Source organism: Mauremys reevesii, linkage group 2, assembly GCF_016161935.1.
Source record: "Mauremys reevesii isolate NIE-2019 linkage group 2, ASM1616193v1, whole genome shotgun sequence".
Taxonomy (NCBI): Eukaryota; Metazoa; Chordata; order Testudines; family Geoemydidae; genus Mauremys; species Mauremys reevesii.
In genome coordinates, this window is record NC_052624.1 from 44,939,211 (window position 1) to 44,962,435 (window position 23,225).

At 41.3% G+C, this 23,225-nt stretch overlaps 1 protein-coding gene across 7 annotated transcripts in view; it reads left to right on the forward strand.

Moving 5' to 3' along the window:
- Positions 1-530: 530 nt before the first annotated feature.
- Positions 531-23,225, forward strand: part of AKAP9 (A-kinase anchoring protein 9) — a 187,756-nt gene continuing 165,061 nt past the window's right edge. For 4 of the 7 annotated variants that reach the window (XM_039526345.1, XM_039526349.1, XM_039526347.1 and 1 more), the window contains exon 1: positions 532-785. In XM_039526345.1, coding sequence (XP_039382279.1) covers positions 738-785 — 48 coding nt within the window. In that variant the 5' untranslated portion in view covers positions 532-737. Of the gene's footprint in view, positions 786-23,225 lie in introns of all 7 variants that reach the window. The other 3 variants (XM_039526343.1, XM_039526344.1, XM_039526346.1) reach the window with 1 other exon arrangement.

Here is a 23,225-nt window from a genome sequence, read left to right on the forward strand (position 1 = left end):
GGGAGAGGGTAGGGGTCTCAGGGGAAGTGGGTGGATCCCCCCGCAGATTGGGGGGGAGGGGAAGGTATCTCGGTGGGGTGGATCCACGCAGATTGGGGGGAGGGGCAGGTATCTCAGGGGGATGTGTGGATCCACGCAGATTTGGGGGAGGAGCAGGTATCTCGGGGGGGGGGGAGTGGATCCACGGAGATTGGGGGGAGGAGCAGATATCTCGGGGGGGAGTGGATCCACGCAGATTTGGGGGAGGAGCAGGTATCTCGGGGGGGGGGGTGGATCCACGCAGATTGGGGGGAAGGGGCAGGTATCTCGGGGGGATCCACGCAGATTGGGGGGGAGGAGCAGATATCTCGGGGGGGTGGATCCACGCAGATTGGGGGGAGGGGCGGGTTTCTGGGGAGGTAGATCCCCCGCCGATTGGGGGGCAGGGGCTCAAAAAGGGGGAGGCGGATGGATCCCCGGTAAGAGCTGAGGGGTGGGGGAACAGGGTCGTCACGCCTTCTCCCTCCCCTCTGTCGTGGCTCCGGCGGCCCGCGGGTGGGCGGGGCTCTCGGCCAGGTGCGGAGCAGCGGGGCTCGGCGAGGAGGCGGCGGCGGCGCGGACGTCACTTTTCCCGGCCGCGCGTGTTTACGTGGAGCTGAAGATGGCGGCGCCGGTGGAGCGGCCCGGGAGGCTCCTGTCGCTGTAGCGGGGCCGGCTGGCGGCGGCGGTAACGCGTCTGCTCTCTGCGCGCAGGGGCCATGGAGGACGAGGAGAGACAGAAGAAACTAGAGGCCGGGAAAGCCAAGGTAGGAGGAGAGACTGTGGCGGCTGGCGGAGGGGCACGGTGGGGAGAGCTGAGGGGAGCGGGGAGGGGGAAGGACGGGGGAGGCCGAGGGGAGAGGACGGGGGAAGGCCGAGGGAAGTTGGGGACGGGGAGGTGGCAAGGGAAGTTGAGGGTGGGGGGGAGGGAAGAGGACGAGGGAAGCTGGGGGGGGGTTGTTTGGGGAGAGGATTGATGGGGGAAGCTTTGGAGGGGAACCAAATCCTCTGCCGAGTAGCCTGGGATGAGCACACCCCAAAGTGTAGGAATAACTCTGCTTTTCACCGGTATCCAGTGTGCTGTGTCCCTGAGAATGGGGTGTGCAGTCATCATGGGGTTTTTGTAGGAGATGGGATACTCTCCTTCATAGCGGTGGCCTCTAGAGCAGGTTTTCTTCCAATCTGTATGATTGGCTTGTGACAGCTGTTGGCGGACGGCCATGACTTGTAAGTGCCACAGGTGCCAGCAGTTACACATTGAGAGTTAATGGCATTTCTGTGAGTGAAACTCTTTGTGTGCTGGTGTTTTTTGTGAATGTGTATAGCTTTAATGGTCTGGATAAAATACTTTAAAGTTACTTCAGTTTAGCAAAAGGAGATTTGGTGGTGAGGAAAATGCAGTTTGCAACATACTGTTAACCTGATGCACAAGTTGCTGTTTGCATTTTTAAAATGTGCAATGTAAAAATTTATAGAGATAACTGTTTTTCATTTTGAAGGACATCTGGTCTTCAGTGAGCTATAATACTGCAAAGTAACCTCACAATGCAGTGTGTTTGATGCCTTATTTCCCAAACTATTCCCATAATCAGCTGTTTATTGATAATTTAAATGTATTTAAACAAATCACCTTCAGAATATATCCGTAAAAGAATACATTGGCTCAGCTATAATGACCTTATTCCTAGAGTAAGGGAAGCTCACAAATGATCAGTGAGAGAAGACTTAAGGGTTAACCAACCCTTAAAATAAAACATAGTAAAGCAAAATTTAGGTTTAGTAAACCATGGCAATTGGTCTTAATTTGTCCATCTAATTAGGCAATTTACCACCAAATACTAGAATTCATAGAACATAAATTGTCAGTTCACATTGGAAAAGATAATTTAGCAAGATCACATTGTGTGTGCAGTTGGAGAACAAAGTAAATCTGTAACTACATGATGATGTCCATCTCTGTCTTTCTTGCAGAGGCTCTTCACTGAAATTGGGGTTGGAAATTCAGTTGTGCAAAGTTGAATAGGCTAAGATATATTATCCAGAAAAGTGTTCAGTGCCTCTATTTGGTTGTTGTGACTTGTATCTTGTAAATATTATTTCTATTGGAGTAGCAACCAAAAGCCCCCAGCAGGAACAGTGTTCCATTATGCTAGGTACTGCCCTGAAGAATTTACAGTCTAAAAGGAAATTAATGAAGGGATAGGGCAAGACATCATGATGATGGCAAGTTGATTTTTTAAATATATATTTAATATATATAGTTCATATAATCCAGTTTTGTGGAGGGTTGGCAGAGAAGGCTACTTGAGGTTGGGGAGAGGAAGGGATTTTTGGAGTATGAGTGGGGTTTGAGTGCAGGGACAAGTAACGGGAGGCAGGGAGTAGAAGAATAATGGGCAGGAGAGAGCCTGGGCAGCTGAGAGATTGAAGAGGTAAGAAAGTGTGAGATTCATTGGATCTTCACCCAATTGCAATACATCTAGGGGGAGGAGAAAAAATAAGTCTAGAATCCAAGTATCAAATTGAATGGATGATATTGTCAGGAGGCTCTGAAGCCCCTTAGGTCTACAAGTCCATTAGGATTCTACCCAGTTTTAATCCTTAAGATCTTTATCAAGTAGGAGAAATCTTGTACAACTAGATATTTCCCATAGATTTCCTTGCTATAAGCTATCTTAGCAATGTAATAGCATATTTTGCCAAATCTTAACATTGTGAAAATGGTTAACCTAAACGTGTAACTGGAGAAGTATCAGTGAGTAGTACTAAACTATCAGAAAAGGCCATATCTTGGAATAAATACTCCCCAATACAGAGTGTATGTAAATGTTATAGCCACCTTTCCATTGCTGAGGTATCAAAACAGTTTTATGGTTTTGTGCTAGTTCTTCAGTGGGTATTATATGCCAGCATTACATAAGCAAACAAAGATGTTTTGGTATGGCATGGCAGTGTACACTGTAAATTTATGTATTAAACTGCTCTTTTTGAAACATGAGGGGGGAAGTTTTCAGTGTAAAAATTAATAAAATTAGTAATTCTGCTTAAACTTATCAAGTAGTCATTTTGAACAACAATGAATAAAGAACAAGCACTGGCAAGTTATACTAATATTACCTGCTAAACATGGATAACGTGTAAAATTCCATTCTCTCTCTCTCTCTAAAAAATTGTATTTAAGAATCCCAGCTCACAATGTGGACATTCAGCACATTTTTTTTAGAACATCATATGTAGAAATGAAGTATATTAGGGGGTGGAAAACAACTAAGGACATTGCCAAATGTGTATCTTTCTTTTTGTAGCTTAATTTTTTTATTTAAAAATTGATGCTGTGCACACAGGAAAGAATTTGCTCTTGTAATAATAATTCAGTGAACATTTATTCTATATTATTCATGCAGAACACTTTTGTAAGTACTTTTTCAGAGGTGTTAAAATACCTTTCCACTTTAACCTCTTTGCTCTTTAAATCATCTTTACCTTACTCCCTCTAAAAAGTGCCATATACTCTTATGGCAATACTAAAAATTTAAAATAATCAATGCAAGTCTATTTTTTTACCATGTTCACACTTGTGTTTATATATAGCAATTGCAATTGAAACGTTTCTGCTGGTTTGAAAGATTTCCTATACATTTTTGGGAGAACAGTGGTAGACTCAGTTAAATTATGAATCAGTAGAAACTTTTAAGTATAGCCATTGTGCCTATTTATAATTCTTTAAAAAAGTGCCATCAACCAGCAGACAAACTACTGTATCTGACAAGTTTCCCCCTTCTCTCCTTAGAAGAATTACCAGGAGTGCTGTGATACATAGCCTGCTGTAGACCATGGATTTAGAGGGAAGCACGTTATGCACTTCAAATGCTAGGCTTTACAGGCTCTTGTTCTTGGTTGGTTCCCAGTAGACACTTGCATGCACCTAGTAAATAAAGGGAGATTCTTTATTAGGGCTGGCAGAAAAGAAGGGGTGCAAAGACTCTACACTGAAACCAAAGTGGCTTGTGTACAGAAGAAAGGTACAGAAAATTTCCAGGCTATTTCCCTAAGGGGCAATCATATAGGAAGTTACAAGGCTAGTATCTCAGTCCTTATGTCTAGTTCCAAAGGTTCTTCAAAGTTACCTTCTTTGGGAGGGAAATCTTCTTAGCTGTTGGTTGCATAGGCTGCTGTTGGCTCTAACATTGATGCCTGTGGCATCTCCTAGTGCAGTGGTTCTCAAAATCATTTAATCGTGTCCCCTTCTTTGTGTCTATAGTACTTTACGCTCCCAGCTTCCCAGCCAGCAGCTCATGCTGTCCAGTCACCCATTTCTGAAGGCAGAGCAGAGGCTGCTGACCGCGTGCTGTCCTCTAAAGGCAGCGCAGCTGTCAGCAGCAGCACAGAAGTATGGGTGGCATAGTATGGTATTGCCACCCTTACTTCTCTGCTGGTGGTGGCGGTGCTGCCTTCAGAAATTGGTGGCTGGAGAGTAGCAGCTGTGCCAGGCACCCAGCTCTGAATGTGCACAGTAAACTCCCCCCTCCCCCCACAAAGCTGCTGATGCCCCCCAGAATACATTCAGCGCCCCTCTTGAGGGCGCACCCTGTTTAAGGACCTCTATTCTAGCGTTTGCGTTAGAGAAGCCCCTCATGTTGCCTCCTTGCTGAATTTGCGAGCTGTAACTTTTTTGTTTCTCTAGGCAACAGTCTACAAGGCCTTCTGGCATCTCTAGGTGATTCTTCTCACATCATATTCTCTGGCCCAGATCCCAGGAACACTAGACAAACTGCTCTTTCCCACGTGCCAGGTCTGCCAGTTGCAATATTTACTCCTCATTGGCAGCCTGCATCTGCTGCCTCTTTGAGTTCTCCCTTTTTCAAATGTGCTCTTTCCCCAGCTCTAGATGAGATTCTGCTGCTGGGTTCCTCTCTCCAGGTTCTATCTTTGGCCAGCTCTAAAGCAGCTGCATATTTAGCCAGCTGCTCTCATATGCTCCCTTACTCTCCCCATCCCTTTATTCTTTATCCGCATGTCCCAAGGATTCCTCTTCATTGTCTTGATCACTATGGATCACACAGTATCATCTGTTTAGCTAGATGTCTACTAGTCCTTGCCCCTACTATGGTGAGTTGTTTCCAATCCTTTCCATCAAGATGAGGGGATGCTAATAATTAACTGGGTGGGGAGAAGTGTTTCAGACAGTTTTTGTTGTAACTATCCAGTGTTTTGTTTTGAAATACATGTCAAGGACATCCAGAGTTTTGGATGGGTGCCTCTTGTGTAGTTTTTAACATCTAATTCAAAATAAATGCACCTTTTTATGCTATGAATTCATAACCATCAAGATTTACTCTGACAATAATATTATAGTAACACTAATGTTTTATTTCTGATAGGAAAATTCTAGTGCAGTTTAAAAAAAACAACAAACAAACCCAACAACCCCCGAATACTCTACAAAGAAATGTAATCTTTGCAATCACTCAGCATCTGAACTAGTGGTTTACAATGTCAGGAAACCTCTCAATAGAATTATATCTTTCTACATGCAGGAGTAAGGACATGGAACGTGAGGGTGGGAATGATTGACGAGGGAACCAGAGATTGATGGAAAGGGAAGCCCAGCAGCTCCCTTCTGATGTGGGGTGGACTGTGCTTTTTTCTTATGGCGTTCCCCTTGATTCCCTTCCGTGATTATTATTTAGATCTGTCCTCCTTGACTTCACTCCAGGAGGGTTAGTGTAACCTATACCTTCTTCTAGTCCTCTCTGGATGAAAGCTAAAAGGGTAGTCCTCCTGTAAGTGCTTACTTAAAGACTTGGTATCTTACACCCCTTAAAACATCACAGCTGAATTTTACACTGTTCTCTATTAAAATTTTTGTAAATTAAGTGGTGAGGTGTGTGTAAAAGGATTTTTATTTGCTTTTCTTGCTACTTATGGCTCTCTTCAGACCTGAAGGGTGCAAAGTGAATGTAAATCTATAGCAACCTTCCTGCTATATATTTGCTCGTCAGCCTTTATCATTGTAGATGAATGAAACTTTTTAAATGCTCTAAAAACTCAACTACTTTAATTGAAAAAAGTATAAAGTTTCATAGATACTTCTGCCAGTATGAAGTTTTGTAAAACTGTTCATCTTACATTAATGAAACTTTTTGGACATAAACTACCTCCCAGTGTGTTTGATCATGCTCTTTTCTTCTGTTATATTTAGGAGGAGGGATGAAGGGCAGTGGTGGCATACTGGCTAGCTTGTTCAGTCATATTTATACTGAATTTTGCTTCGAAAATCTTTATTCCAGCTTTGGCTTTAATTCTGGATTCTCAGGGCTTTTAAGTACTGTCTATATCTTCTTTTTGTATCCAGAATGCCCTCTATTCATTGTAATGGTTGTCAGTGTCTTCTGTATATTCACAGTGCATACTTGGTCCCTTGCTTGAAAGCATGTTGTCCACGGAAATATACTCCCTAAACTGCCTGAAGCAGTTTGGTTTATTTAGTACATGTTTAAACACAGAACGAGGAACTTGCATGTCTTTGATTTATACTAGGTAATAATCAGAGCAAGTGTAATGGCAAAGGTCCATTGTTGTGGAGAGCTAATCCTACTTAGCCATTTTAAGTAGTCTGTAGGTCTGTCTGATGATACCTTCAGAAATTCAACTGTACCAGAAAATTATCTTCAACAGTTTGGTTTGTGAATATTTGTTTGTGCCTGTTTCTAGTGGCTGAGCATGAAGGTGGAATGTATCCAGACAAATACACTGATGTTGCCTGGTAGCCTGAACTTTGTAGTTTTGTTTCCCTACAAATTAATGATGCACAAGATAAGTTTTACTTCTGTCATCTGATCTAATTGTATTGAGAAATTATGATTTCTTAGAATGAAGTTACAGGTTGTTCCGGTTTCCAGTTTTTAAAAAAAAAATCATTGACTTGACAGAAGCATGAAAGGATTTCATTCTACACTTCATCAGGTCAGTGTTTAAATGTAACATAAAGAATTTAGTCTGAAATTGTTTAACTAGGAAAATTTACCTCTAATGAACAATCCTTTAAATATTATTTTTCTCTTCAGGGTAACTGCTGAAACTTCTTGCAATTTATTGAGGATGTGGTGAGTAGCATCCTCTCTCTTTCTTAAAACTAAATTTTGTGTGTCATTTAAAAGCTGACCTTACTGATGTATCTTGTTTTGCTTTCAGGTGCAGATTGCTCATTTTGTTTCCAACTGCTTTCAGTCAGTTGAACAAAAACATTTATGAAGCAGAAATTATACAAACATTTTCTTGCCAGTGTGCATCTTGAATCAGTTTTTTAACACAAGACATTTTATGTAACAAAAGGCATTGCTTGTGGTAAGCATTATGTTACTGCTCTCACATTTCATGCTTTAAAAAACCAAAAACGCATGAAGATAAGGAGAGGTGCTGAAGTCCTCCTAGCTAGGGTGAGAAGTTTACTGTGGGTTACCACTAAGTCTGGCATGGATGGGGTGTGTGTGTGTGTGTGTGTGTGTGTGTGTGTGAGAGAGAGAAACTGGAGAGGAGACTCCTGATAATGCACTGGAGTAAGGTGGAGAAGGGAGTGGATGAGCATAGGTTTAACAGGACTGAGAAAAGCAAACTGCTCAGTAGATTGGTTGACTTGGACCCAGAGGGGAAGCTGTGAGGAAGCAATGGAGGAAGAGAATGGGGCTGGAGACAGTTCTCTTGAAGGGACCTGTTTCTGCTTCCTTTCTTTCCAGCCTCCAGATGACTCCTGGGCTCCCTTTTCTTGTGCTGCAGAATTGTTTCTTTTCACTGGTCCATCAGAACTCCTGTTCTTTGTTCATCCTCTTCCTCAAATGGCTCCTTCCAGTACTTTCTCTCTTGTTCATCCCCAGTGTAAATAGGTGGGAAAGTATGTAGAATTGAGTTCTGGATTGTGTATGTTTTTATGAATATGTGGAGGTGGTAACTTACTTTGAATGGGGGTGTGTGAGAACAGACTTTGCCTAGAGAAGGAGATTGCAAATGTGTGAGGATTGACTGTTCTTTTGTGGGGATAACTTTTTTTTAATAGAAGAGGGGGGGAGAGAGGGAATACAGCATAGATGAGGGTGGGGAGGAACAAAGGAGGGAGGGGAACAAAGAAATGAAACATACAGCAACACTTTTTTATTAAAAAAAAAGAACATCTTTGATTTTTAGCATTAAAATTAACTGTGTGTACATGTTTGAGACAAGACATGCAAATATGGTAATTGCTGCCAGGATGAAGTGCCAGCTTGACTGAGCGATCAGGAGGAGAAGTGATCCATGAGCTATCTGCCTCAACATCCATGCTACTAAAAATTGAATAAATAAAAAACCTTTTGTGCTAAGCCATTATACATATTTTTTTTTATTAAAGCTTCACTGTTTCCTCCTTGATACAGAATTGTTTCCACATAAAGGTCTTCAAGTCTCTCTTTCCAAAACGAAAGTTTAACTTTCTTTCTTTGATACTTCAGTGTGTGCTCCTTCAAGTAGCTTTCAGACATGATTGGGTGTCCAAGAAAAATTGCAATTATGTTGAAGTCCTGGATTGCCACACTTCTCACTGGAATCCTTCTTCCCTCTCATAGTTGAATTATTTTTCCCCTTCTTACTGATGTACTTTGCTTTTTACTGCTGGGTTTCAGAAGTCTCAATGTTGCTTCATTATTTGTGGCTTGACTGTTTCTGGTGTTACTGTACCTGCTGCCTTCAGTTCATCTCTACGTTAACTTGTGACTCCTTACTTCCTTGGGTTTAGTGTTGCTGCAAGGCAGAAAGTTTCCTCTAATCTTAGAGGATGCAGCTATATACTATTTTTGCCATGGCAGTCTGCTAGAAGTTGTTGTTGTTGTTGTTAAAGGGATATAGGCTGTTTTTGTAAGCCTCGTCAAAGACAGGCATTTCCAGTTTTTATGCAGGTCATTTGAATAACCATTTATAGATGGTTCTAGTAATTTCAAATGTTAAATAACAATTTTTAATTTTTATCTTACAAGCTATAAGATAAAAACAATAGAGGTAAAATTGTTTGTGAAATTTCCTTAGATGACTAAGCCCTGGTCTACACTACGAGTTTAGGTCAAATTTAGCAGCGTTGGATCGATTTAACCCTGCACCCATCCACACAGCGAAACCATTTTTGTTGACTTAAAGGGCTCTTAAACGATTTCTGTACTCCTCCCCAATGAGGGGATTAGCACTGAAATTGACCCTGCTTGGTTGAATTTGGGGGTAGCGTGGATGCAATTCAACGGTATTGGCCTCCGGGAGCTATCCCAGAGTGCTCCATTGTGACTGCTCTGGACAGCACTCCTCAACTAAGATGCACTGGCCAGATAGACAGGAAAAGCCCTGCAAACTTTTGTATTTCATTTCCTGTTTGGCCATTGTGGCAAGCTGATCAGCACATGTTACCACAGAATCGCAAAAGAGCTCCAGCATGGACCGAACAGGAGGTACTGGATCTTATCGCTGTATGGGGAGATGAATCCATGCTATCAGAACTCTGTTCCAAAAGACGAAATGCTGGAATATTTGAAAAAATCTCCAAGAGCATGAAGGACAGAGGCTATAACAGGGACCCATAGCAGTGCTGCGTGAAACTTAAGGAGCTCAGGCAAGCCTACCAAAGAACCAGAGAGGCAAATGTACGCTCTGGGTCAGAGCCCCAGATATGCCGCTTCTATGATGACCTGCATGCCATTCTAGGGGGTGCCCCTACAACTACCTGTGTATGCCCCACCCCAGTGCATGGACTCCATCAATGGATTTTCACGCAATAGGGATGCAGATTTTGGCGACGAGGAAGATGGTACATAGCAAGCAAGCAGAGAAACAGTTTTCCCCGACAGCCAGGAACTGCTTTTCACCCTGGATCTAGTACCCTCCCAGCCCACCCAAGGTGGGCTCCTGGACCATGAAGGCAGAGAAGGGACCTCTGGTGAGTGTACCTTTTTGTAAATACAATACATGGTTTAAAAGCAAGTGTGTTTTAATGATTGATTTGCCCTGAAGACTTGGGATGCATTGGCGGCCAATACAGCTACTGGAAAAGTCTGTTAATGTGTATGGGGATGGAGCAGAAATCCTCCAGGGACATGTCAGTGAAGCTCTCCTGGATGTACTCCCAGGGGGGTCACCTGTTTGAAAGAGGGGAATTTTATTAAGGGGACATTCAGAGGTGGCCATTCCTGCTGGGCTGTTTGCCTGTGGCTTAACAGAAATCATCCCCGCTGCTAGCCACGTGGGGAAGGGAGGGGTGAAGCGATTATCCCAGCGATTTGGGTGTGGGTTGGGGGGGTTTAGCTGGGTTTGTGCTGCACGTTAACCCAAAAACTGCAGCCCCTTCTTTTAAATGGCCAACCCAATGGGTGCTTGGTATGGGAAATGAGGGAGCTGCTGTTTGAAACCATCCCCACTTCTTATGAAGGTTAAAGAAGCCAAAAGACTGTGGCTTACTATGTCTGCCTGCAAGCCGAATTCTGTTGCCTGCCGGTGCTGCGTGTCTGATTTCTCACACTAAACCATCAGGCCCTCAACATAAGAGGCAAAATGCAACCTTGTAAAGAAAGCACATGTGCTATGTAATGTTAACAGCTTGGTTCACCATGAAAGAGTCTACCCATTGTTCTCAAAAATGTCTTTTTAAATACTACTCTCCCTTTTTTTCTTCCCACAGCTGCAAATGTTTCACTGCTCCCCATATCATCTCCGTCCCAGAGGCTAGCGAAGATTAGAAGGCGAAAAAAACGCACTCGCGACGAAATGTTCTCCGAGCTCATGCAGTCCTCCCACACTGAAAGCCCAGCAGAATGCCTGGAGGCAGATACTGTCAGAGTGCAGGAAAGCACAAAATGAACGTGAGGACAGGTGACAGGAGCAAGAGGAGAGATGGTGGGATCAAGATGATCGGTGGCATCAGTGTGATGAGAGGAGGCAGGAAACAGTGCTCAGGCTACTGGAGGATCAAACTGATATTCTCCGGCGTATTGTAGAGGTGCAGGAAAGGCAGCAGGAGCACAGACTGCCGCTGCAGCCCCTGTGTAACCATTGGCCCTCCTTCCCAAGTTCCATAGCTTCCTCACTCAGACGCCCAAGAATGTGGTGGGGGCGCCTCCGGCCGGCCAACCACTCCACTCCAGAGGACTGCCAAGCAACAGAAAGCCGGCATTCAATAAGTTTTGAAGTGCAGTTTGGCCTTGGCCTTCCCTCCTCTCTTCCTCTGCCACCCCACCCGGTGCTTCCCTCCTCCCCCACTCCTCCTGGGCTACCGTGGCAGTTATCCCCCCATTTGTGTGATGAATTAATAAAGAATGCATGAATTTGAAACAATGACTTTATTGCCTCTGCAAGCAGAAATCAAAGGGGGGAGGGGAGAGCGGCTGGCTTACAGGGAAGTAGAGTGAACTAAGAGGGCAGGTTTTCATCAAGGAGAAACAAACAGAACTTTCACACCGTAGCCTGGCCAGTCATGAAACTGGTTTCCAAATCTTCTCTGATGCGCAGCGCGCCCTGCTGTGCTCTTCTAACTGCCCTGGTGTCTGGCTGCGTGTAATCAGCGGCCAGGTGATTTGCCTCAACTTCCCACCCCACCATAAACGTTTTCCCCCTTACTCTCACAGATATTGTGGAGCACACAGCAAGCAGTAATAACGATGGGAATATTGGTTTCGCTGAGGTCTAACCGAGTCAGTAAACTGCCAGCACGCTTTTAAACATCCAAAGGCACATTCTACCACCATTCTGCACTTGCTCAGCCTATAGTTGAACAGCTCCTTACTACTGTCCAGGGTGCCTGTATATGGATTCATGAGCCATGGCATTAAGGGGTAGGCTGGGTCCCCGAGGATAACTACAGGCATGTCAACATCCCCAACGTTTATTTTCTGGTCTGGGAAGTAAGTCCCTTGCTGCAGCCGTTCAGACAGACCAGAGTTCCTAAAGATGCAAGTGTCATGTACCTTTCCCGGCCATCCCCCATTGATGTTGGTGAAAAGTCCCTTATGATCCACCTGTGCTTGCAGCACCATTGAAACATACCCCTTTCGGTTTATGTACTGGCTGCCTTGGTGCTCTGGTCCCAAGATAGGGATATGCGTTCCATCTATCACCCCAACACAGTTAGGGAACCCCATTGCAGCAAAGCCATCCCTTATGGCCAGTCATGAAACTGGTTTTCAAAGCTTCTGTGATGCACAGCGTGCCCTGTTGTGCTCTTCTAATCTAATCACAAACAGCTTAGTCAACAAACAGTGCCAGCGAGCTTTTAAACATCCCAAAGGCACATTCTGCATTTGTTCAGCCTATAGTTGAACTGCTCCTTACTACTGTCCAGGCTTCATGAGCCATGGGAGCAAAGGGTAGGCTGGGGTAGGTGTGACTGTGTGGTGCTGCTGGCTGGAAGAGCAGCCTGAGGCAGAAGCCTCCAGCTGGAATGATATTCCAGGCAGGACTGAATCTCCATTAGATGAAATTTAAAGAGAAGAATGACCTGGAGTCATTCCCATTTTTGTCTAGGTGCTCCTGACCGACCTCACCGAGGTCGGCCAGGAGCACCCACAAGATGATGATGATGATGGTTAACAGTCGTATTGCACTGTCTGCCGCTGGCAAGGCAAGGAGATGCTGCTGTGTAGCACTGCAGTACTGCGTCTGCCAGCAGCACCTAGGAGATGTACAGTGACAGCTGAGCGGGCTCCATGCTTGCCAGGGTATGTCATCTGCATGGGTAACCCAGGGAAAAAAGGCGAGAAACGATTGTTTGCCATTGCTTTCATGCAGGGAAGGAGGGAGGGGGGCCTGACGACATGTACCCAGAACCACTTGCGACAATGTTTTTGCCCCATCAGGCATTGGGAGTTCAACCCAGAATTCCAGTGGGCGGTGAAGATCGCAGGAACTGTGGGATAGCTACCCACAGTGCAACACTCCTAAAGTCAACGCTAGCCTCGGTACTGTGGATGCACTCCACTGACCTGATGCGCTTAGTGGGGGGGGCACACAATCGACGGTATAAAATCGGTTTCTAAGATCGACATCTATAAAATCGACCTAATTTTGTAGTGTAGACATACGCTAAGATCATCACCTAGGAGATGACATTAATTTTGTTACGTTCTCATAAAAAATTACAAACTGCGTACAATAGCGTGCTCCTCCATATTGGGAACATTTCTTTTATGAATAAGGGGGGAAAAATTAAAGATGTTCTCCCATGATTCCAAAAAAAGGGCAGAAATAAGCCAACAAATTGTCCTAAAAAGCATTCCAAAAGTAATAAACATAGACATTTAAAAATGCAACTTTTATCTCTTTACTATTTTTTCAAACCATAAAGGAGAGATTTACAGGGAAGGATATAGATGGAAAATTACTTTGGAGAAATCCAGGAGACCTGAGTTTGACAAATCAAGTGAAGAGGCACTTTTTATAACTGCCTTTCCTTCTTTCTCCAGTCTGTTCTCAAACTACCTGTTTTTTCAGTGATCTCCTTGTGATGATGGGACTGTAGCCACCATCTATATTTACAATAGCATAGCTTTCCATTGCAGATATCTTTATATTGTCAAATAATTTCCAATTTACTTGTACAGGTAGAAATATTTTGAACTTTCAAATTAGTGTGAATAAATATAAATTCTCACTTAATAGAAGAATTGTACAGTGTTTTCAATGAAGTGCATCCAGTACTTTAGGGGAAGTAGTGCTCGACAGTTTGAGGATAGGCCACACGAGAAATACAAAATACAGGTTTTTTTGTTTTGTTTCTTTTTTTTACAGGCAACATTATCTATCAAAAAATTACTCTCAGATGCCTGTACAGAGATCTATTGCTGCAGAACGGTACCTGAGATCCTACAGTAATCAATAGTTGGAAAAATTGGAATTTGAGAAATAATGTAAACCTATAAGGAAAATAAGAGAACAGTGGAAAAGAGAAAATCAGAAAAAGGCTGTTGAAGTGGTTCCAACATTAGTTATCAACTCCAAATTGTGTTACTAATATATAATTGTTAGAAACCTTCAACTAATGAAGGGGGCAACTATCATAAATTCTTTCCCCATCTCCCTTTACTGCTTGATCCTCTGCTGTAGTCTGATCATTAATGGACATCCAGAGGTCACAGTCCGCTTTCATTGATCTGTCTTAATATTCATCAAGGAATTCTCATAACTGGGATTGGCTAATGAGTCACTTTGTTATTGCAGAGATATGCTGAGAAAGGAACAACTTTAAAATAAACACTATCATTTGACCACATTTGATGGTTTACTACATACAAAGCCAAAGCGCATAAGAGAGCAGCAGCCCTCAACTGTTGTCTTTGGGGCATTTGCTGGTGGTTTTTCAGAGAACTGCCCTGTCTCATGGTGCTGATTTCTAGCCTCTGGAAGAGGCTATACGTTATAAAGATGTTGGCCATGTGTAAAAGCATGTAGAAACAAAGACTAATTGTCTCCATTAGGAACTACTGCTACAGGCAAGGGAGAAAGAAAATAAGAGGGTATCCTCAATGACTACAGCCAACAGCAAGACTGGAGCTGCCAGTAGACTGAAGGGGTCATTTGACTAGGGAGCAGGGAATGAGATAGCCTGGTTCTTCTCTCCCCCTGCTCTTTTGAGCTTGCTATCTGTCTGTAGGAGAAGGGGAGGATCCACCAGGGAAGCATGTGCAGGGACAGAGGGAAGGAGCAGGTGCATAAGAAGGAAGAACAGAATAGATGTAAGGAGAGAATAAACAGCAAAGAGTGATGTCGCAAGTAGCAAATGATATGAATAAAACTTCTGTAAATAACTAAGTAATGCGTCATGGTGATTTGATCTATTTGAAGGGAGCAGGGTTAATGCACAATGTAATTTCACTAATCTGCAGTTTTGTGCATACAGCACTTCAGAATGCATCACTTACAGTATTGCTAGCTCATGATTTTATCATGACTTGTGATATTTGTTGTGTTTTCCTTAAAGCCCCAACTCCTAGAGTCAATTACATGAGACTCTCAGCTTTCATTTTTAAAAACGAGTACACTTCTAGTCTTCATAGTTGCAAAGCAAATCTTGAAAACATGAAGCAACTCCTTAAAGGCTCAGCAACCAGAGCCAAAACATTCCCCAAAGATTTGTTGTTTTTAAAAATCTTGTGATTTTGCAGTTTCTGCCTCATGATTTTTGAATACTTGGGTGTTGGCAATACTGAGCATCTTAGTTTGAGATTTTAAAATATTTTTGATCTAGTGTGGATTATGAGGGAAATGATCAGACAGAGTTACAGAAGATCCTGCTGCTCATTAAACCAAACTAGTATTTTATTTTTAATTTCTTTTGCTAGGTTATAAACTAGCAAGAAAGACAAAAGCACTTCACTCAGCCCTGGTTTAGTTTTTCCATGAGCTGATTATCCTGCATTGTGTGTTCCTCCTTAATTGTGCCTCCTGAGTCTGACTATATAGCAACAAAGGAAAAGCACATGATCATTCTCCCAAGACAATTTATTTGTTACTCTCCAAAGTAAAGATTAGACATAGTCTTTTAGATTATGTGGAATTTCTCTGGAAGAGATGTACTGCTTAGATAGATAACAGATTCCAGAACAAAGGGGAGAGCCTTTCTTTCTGAGGTCAGCTTCAGTAGGATGCATTATGTAGCTAGGGTTTTAAGAATATTTCATATTGTGTACAGAGATCATTCATCTACTAAGACTGTGTGAGGAACTATTTTTTCCGAGATTTTCTTCAACAACTGCAATATATTCCAGGATTTAAATTTCCTATACGGGGGGAAAGACCTACTACACTGGAATTTCCTTAGCAACTTCCATTAACTCACTCTTCTAAGTCAGAGATTCACCAGGACAGCCAAACTTATCTGACTCCAGCACTTAATAAAGTATCCCTTTTGACTGTTAAATTGAGTACTTCAAGCCCTGATACATCATCTCCTTGGAACTTCCATTATAATTCTGTAACATTTTATCCATACAAAGTATTGGTCATTGATAATTACACATCAGCAAAGAGATAGATACAGAGAATCTCCCACAGAATTAATAAATGATAGACAAATTCCCCAAATACTTGCACATTTCATCATATGACAATGACATATCATCTTCTACTACTGATGCCATGAAATCTAAAAAAAAATTAAATAAATTTTAAAATTTCAAAGTTTTGAAATTTTCTGATTTGTTTTCAGAATTTCTGTTTTGTAGGAAATTTCACAATGTATTTTATTCCAATTTGAAACAAAAGTAAATGTTAAAAGTTCTTGCAAAATGAAAATTCTACATTTCAACCAGCTCTGGATCTAAGTTGGACACTGAAAAATTGAGGCCATTCAGTAACTTTATGAAAGATGTGTCTAAATCCCCCTATCTATTTGACTATCTCAGCCATAGTTTTTCTTTGTGAAATGATTGTCCTTTAGTAACTGGGCAGAAATTAACAAATCACTTTTACTGACCATCACAGACTGATTATGTGGTAACGACTTTCTTTCACTGCTTACCTGAACTGGAGTCAAGTAGTGACTTTGGGCTTGCCTACACTGTGATGTCGACAAAACTTTTATCTTTCATGGGTACTTAAAAAAGCCCCCCAGCGTGTGAAAGACAAAAGTTTTGCCGACACAAGTGGCAGTGTGAACGCGGCTTTGTTGGTAGGAGTGCTCTTCTGCTGACATAGTGACTACCGCTCCTGGGGCTAGAAGTATTTTGTCGGCAGAAGTGTTGACAAAATACTGATAGAGAGCGTTCACACGTGCTGACTTTTAGCAACACAGCCTTGTCGCTAAAAGCTGCAAGCCCTTTGAGCTGAAAAGCTCTATATCCAATTGTCAATCACTTAAAATATCCAGATCTATAGTAATTTGTTTTTAAATGTATGTCACTCATTGATTTGGGGAGACTGGCAATCCTGTATCGGTTATTAGCAATGTCCATATTTAGATATACTGCATATAACTCTTCTCTAGTTTGTTGGTTCTGTGATGGATGATTTTCTATTGCAGATTTCTCAGTTCATTTTCAAAATGTCAAAAATGAACAGTTATCCAGCACTTATTTGCATGTCTGCCATATAATTTTCAAGTTATCTGTGGCTCTCAACATATTTTTAGTCTATCCAACTTTTGCTCTAGTAAATGTCTATGAAGTAAGTAAGTTTTCTTAAAAGGACATTGTGCAGGCTGAAAAGCCCAGAATATATTCTACTGTAAATTGTTTTAATTGCTAATTTGCCATTAAAATATTTTTCTAGTTCAATCGATTTTCTTACATGAGAAATAAAAATGTATCAAATGTACAAGATAAGTAAATACATCAGAGTCAAGTCACTATAAGTAGGTGGTAGATAAATAAATAATTTAGTTAACCTAATAAAACATTTTATTTTTCATTTAAGTAACAGCCGGATATTGAAAATTTGTCCTCCAAAATATTTAGTAGCAGGATCCTTGAAATTGCCTTTAAAAACCTGCCTATTTAAGAGGATGCCAGGACCTGTACATCAATAAACAAAGATCAAAGTTGTAGTTCAGTTCAGGCCTACCATTCTTGGGAGTGTCCCTTTAAATCAGTCAGTCTGTGTGCAAAGATTATGACATTGGAAGTTATTTATTACAGTAATTAAAGCAGTCTAATCTACTGGACTCAAATGTTTTCTTATGTATGTATGAAGTTTTGGCTGTATGTGATCCCTTTCTCAGAATACCCTCCCCTCCCAGTGTAGACCAGGCCTGACTCTCAGGACTGCCTTCCTGTGGCTTTTATCTTAGCCAAGAGAGTTACTGAGATTTAAGTACTAATACCACATCTTCCTAAGACTGTCTTCTACGGGGATGTGGGTAGTGCTGAGACCCCAACCTCAGTTTCATGCCAAAGTGGTGTCCAATTTTCATATAAACCAAACCATCAAATTCTCTGTTTTCTTCCCCAAACCCCACTTAGATTCAGTGGAAACTAAGCTCCATTCTTTATCTCCAGAGCCCTTCTTTATTATTTAGACAGGGCAAAGCCATTCAGATAATCACCCTGTTTATATGTGGCATTAAGGAAAACTGACTGGTCAGGCCATCTCTTCCCAGAGATTATCCAACTGCACTACAAAATGTTACCAACTAGCAGATGTACCCCTTCTCTCTGTAGCAGGGCCATTCAACTAGAGTCCAGGCAATCTCTTCAACATGCCTAAAAATATTCCTGTATCAGAGATTTGCAGGGCAGCCATTTAGAGCTCAGCCTGTACCTTTACCAAACATTGCATCCTGGACTTTGCAGCTAGATCAGATGCCAAATTTGGGAGAATATTTCTTATTTAGCTAGCTGAACTTCTCAGACCCTCCTGTTAATGTGGGAACTACTAGCTAGTCACCATAAACGGATTCACCCAGATAAAGACTTGAAGAAGAAAGGTTACTTACCTTGCAGTTATCATCGCTTTGATCTTGCGGATCCCATGATCCATTCCTTTGAATCAGTCTCTGCTGGAATTCTGGATTAGTGAGGGAACTGAGAAAGGGTTGGGGCTGCTCTGCCCTATTTGCCAGTGAGTGGGAGTGGGAGTACACTACTGATGAAAAGATTTCATTTGTGTGTAGGATCCATACAGACAAAACATCTTAAAAAGAAAACAACAAAAAAATACACAAACACACAGAAAACTTACTGTAAAGTAACTATTCTTTTTTATAACTTCTTTTGAATACTATCTTAATTCTGTTTTAGTATAAATGAAGAGAACAATTTGTTCTTTCACATTGTGAGCCAAATGTTTTTTAAAAAATCACTTAATTGCTCACTCTGAATGACATTTTAATAGTCAACTCTTTCAGGCTTGTGTGTAACCAGCTATACAGGATCCTTTTTTCTACCTAGGCCCTGATCCTGCACAGGCACACAAACCCTTGTCCCCACATAGAACTCCATAGACTTCAGTGCATGGACAGTGACCAGGGCCTTATTCAGCACCCCAGCTTAGACAAAACTCCCACTGATTTTAATGGCTTCAGTTGGAATTTTGTCTAAATAAGGAATGTAAGATAGGCCCAATAGAGAAATGCTATTTCTAACTTTTTGCTAAACTAATAACTGCTGTCAGACTAAAGCAGGGCAGTTTATATTACAAATTATCAAGAAAATTGGATGTGTCTGTGTGCACTCATGTTAAGTGTTTTCTTATGTTTTTCACTGTCATCCATTATGATGTCCCTCACCCTGATCATTATAAATTGTTGTTTTTCTTTTTTCCATGTTATCTTTATTTGCTTGAGTTTAAAGGGACACTGTCAAGATGATTTTTTTCAGATTGACTAATTTTAAATAATTCAATTTTCTATTCGTGTACCCTTTGAAGAACATGTCCTGATGTTTTAAAAGAGGTTTCTTAAAAAACAAAACAAAATGGGGAAGGGAGAGGGGTTTTGCTCCCCTGTTAATGAGGACTTATTTGGTTAGCTCTGACTATAATTGTCAAACATGCCCAAGTTACTCCTTTCTCCTGCTTTCTCTTTTTTTTCTGTTCGCGCAACTGCATGTTTCTTGCTGCCTCTTCAGATTCAAAGTTCTGCTGCTGCTGTTACTGTTAAACGCATTCTTTGCATTGTCAACAAAACAGTGAAATTAATTGAACATAAGGTGCTACCAAATGTACAGTGTAAACAAAGATGTAAGGAAAATAATTAGATGGTAAATAGTCTTTTTGTTACAGTAATCTTAGGGGTTGCTTGTAACAGGTGGGTACAAAATATTTATATAGAAATTAGATTTTTTTTTCAAGTTGGGCGTATCCCTTTACTTAGTTTTAGAGAAAGGGATCTATATTCCCCATTGATAGAGGGTATTTATACACATAGTTCTATTAAAAATAATTGTCATTACTTGGATAAATAACTCCTCTGTACTCCAGATGAGACACTAGTTCCATAAAGATGGTCTTGCACATTAATAATTCTAAGGTAGATGGCCTCCCTTGTTAAACAGGCCACAAATGGTAAATTGTAAAGCAATAATAGGCCATTCAAACTACCATCATACAATATTTCATCACTTTATCATCAGCCATCAACATAATACAGACAAACACTGTTTAAACTCTTTAGAGTCTGTGGGCTCAATCCTTTAAACAGTTCTGCTAGTGAGTAATCTGATTCATGTAAGTCGATCCACTGAAGTTAAATTAGTCATGCATAACTTTTTGCAGGATTGGGACTTACATGGTATGCCTTATGAAAGTTTGCCATATATACCATTGCAGGTTAATGCATTTGGTACATAAATGTATTGAGAAGAGCTTGACACATAAGAGATTAAATGTATTTAGTTCACTTTGCATATGGACCCAAATAAAGACTAGAAAAATGATAGAATATGTATTTTCAGTAGAGGATGAAATAAGTATTTTGCAGAGTCTTCCGCCCTCCCCCCAAATATCTTAGCAGCAACTACTGATTTTCAACAGCATTGCTTTTCTAAGGTTCCTTGTCTAATCCTATTCTAATTTTAGGTAAATACTGTGTATGGTCATTTTGGAAGGTAATACATAGCTATTCTTAAGCTTGGTGTTGAGTTTTTTCTTGGTCACTCAGAATACACTGCTACTTACATAACAATTTTTTTCACATGCACTGAATCTTAGGTTTGTTGTAATATCGTTATTGATTTAAAAACTGCAAATAGGAAATTAGTGGTGGTCATTTGTGCAGTTCTGCTACATTCTGAATTTAGAATGTTCTAATAAAGCAAAATGGAAATAAATATGTGACATGCTTCAGATTGTTAAACCTCAGAGATGCATATTTTTACTGATATCATATGAAATTAAGCCAATCGGCTATAATTACTCCTGCTAGAATAACATTTTCTAAATAATAGCTTTTAGAGTAAGAGTAGTATCCTCAGCCATTACTTTATATTGCCATTCTAAAACACAGTCATTTAAAAACTATTTAATCTATGTGATGGGGTTCTGAGTCAGGAGTTGAAAGTCAAATCCCCACCAGTATAGGTTAATTGGGACCTAAATAGAGGATCAGTTAACAAGTGGGGCAATAACTGAAGGCCTAATTAGGGAAAGAAGCAACTCCAGAGGCTGGCAATAGATAAATGTGTGTGGTGGGAAAGAATCTGAAGGAAGGCCGATCTGGTTGCTGCTGCTGGTACTGCTTCTTTCTCCCTCAGAAGTAGGAGGGAGAGCTGACTGGGACCTGTAAATATGTAAATAGTACTGCAGGCAATGGCCTGCTAGAACAGTATAATAAAGCACAGTGGTGGTGAAGGTGGCCTGTAGTGAGTGTGGTCTATACGTAAGATGAGAGAGATTTGCAGGGTACCACCCCATAATAATTTAAAAAACTCTATTTAAAAAAAAAACAAACCAGTTCCAAAGTCAAGCACATGAAAGTTAGGAAATGCCAGAATAATGTCCTTGCAACTGTAATTCTGCCCATTTTGTGCATATGCATTGTGATACAGTATTTAATTACATGATTTAATAATATTCATTGCACAGAATAGATCAGGGGTCGGCAACCTTTCAGAAGCGGTGTGCCAAGTCTTCATTTATTCACTCTAATTTAAGGTTTCGCGTGCCAGTAATACATTTTAACGCTTGTAGAAGGTCTCTTTCTATAAGTCTATAATATATAACTAAACTGTTGTTGTATGTAAAGTAAATAAAGTTTTAAAAATGTTTAAGAAGCTTCATTTAAAATTAAATTAAAATGCAGAGCCCCCCAGACCGGTGGCCAGGACCTAGGCAGTGAGAGTGCCACTGAAAATCAGTGCCGCCTTTGGCACACGTGCCATAGGTTGCCTACCTCTGTAATAGATGTTGCTCAGGACATGAGACAGCTGTTCGTTATTTTTATCCTCATTATTCAATTAGTTCCCTGCCTTATTTATTGTACACACTGTCCAAAGCCTCCAATAAATACAGAATTATTCATTTCCTCAGAGTCTTTTCTACGACACTCATCAACATAAAATGTGAGTGCCTCACAAACGTTAATCAATTTATGTACACATTGAAATAAGAGTATTATGCAGATGGGGGGAAAGAGATGAAGAATCTTGTCTGAAACCACAGGCAGAGTGATGATTAGAACTCAGAATATCCTGAGATTCAACTCTGGGTCTGTTCCTCTAGGAGTACTGAGCATTCACAGCTCCCACTGATGTCTTTTGCTGTTGTGAGTGCTCAGTACTTTTGCATATCAGGCCTCCAGGTATCTCCTAGAAATGAGGAACACACAGTGAGGGAAATACCTGCCAAAATTGTGGTTTTAGTGGCTTGATCAGTGTCACATAGGACAACCATGACAGAGATAAGGATAGAACTGAGTTCTCCTTTGTGGTATTCATCTGCCTTAAGCAGGAGACCATCATTTCTTTTCCTGCAACTCCCTGCCTCGTTCTCTACACACCTTCCAACTTTTAGAGCAAGTGAGGCAAGGATCCTACAAACAGCCTTATTCACTACTCAGCTCTAATTCATTCCTTGGGTACTGTACACCGAGTGCACTTAACGAGGCAGGGGTCTTTTGGACTTTACATCTAAGATCATGCTACAGTGGTTTTACTATGTAATATTGCAGGGCTTTTTTAAAGGAAAAAACAAAAATTATTTTATGTGTAAATTGAACTACAGGACATCAGGTGCTAACAGGAGAGGGCTATAATCCTGTGGGAAAATGGGCTGTTGGGGCCATGTGCTGGCTCTCAGGGTGGTTGCAGGGATCCCAGCCTGCCTATCTCTCTCCCCTCCTTCGCCAGGAGTGGGGGGCATATGTCACCAAGCCATGGAGAGGATTTTTTTGTCGGGAGCTCAGTCTGGCTGTATCTTCCTTGTCCTCTTCTCCCTGACTGTTTGTCTTCTCAGTGCAGTGTGTGCTGTTGCATTGATGGTGGTGTGGGCCCAGCTTTACCTTAAAATAGTCATGTTCAGTTCTTATTTTGGCAAGCTGCCAAAATTTTTGCTGAAAACAAGGAGTAGAATGGAAATGATGATTTTCAAAAAGTTTATATCTCAACCAAACCTTTGTGGAATTTCATGGGATAAAGAAAAGACACTTCTCTAACCCCAAGCTTTTCTCCTTGTTCAATTTCAAGGGTCTGCTTTAAACTGTGGAGGTATTAAAATCTTTTATCCTAGAAAGTGCTAGGCAGCCTAACTACCAGATCCTCCATTCATTTGGATGAATGATT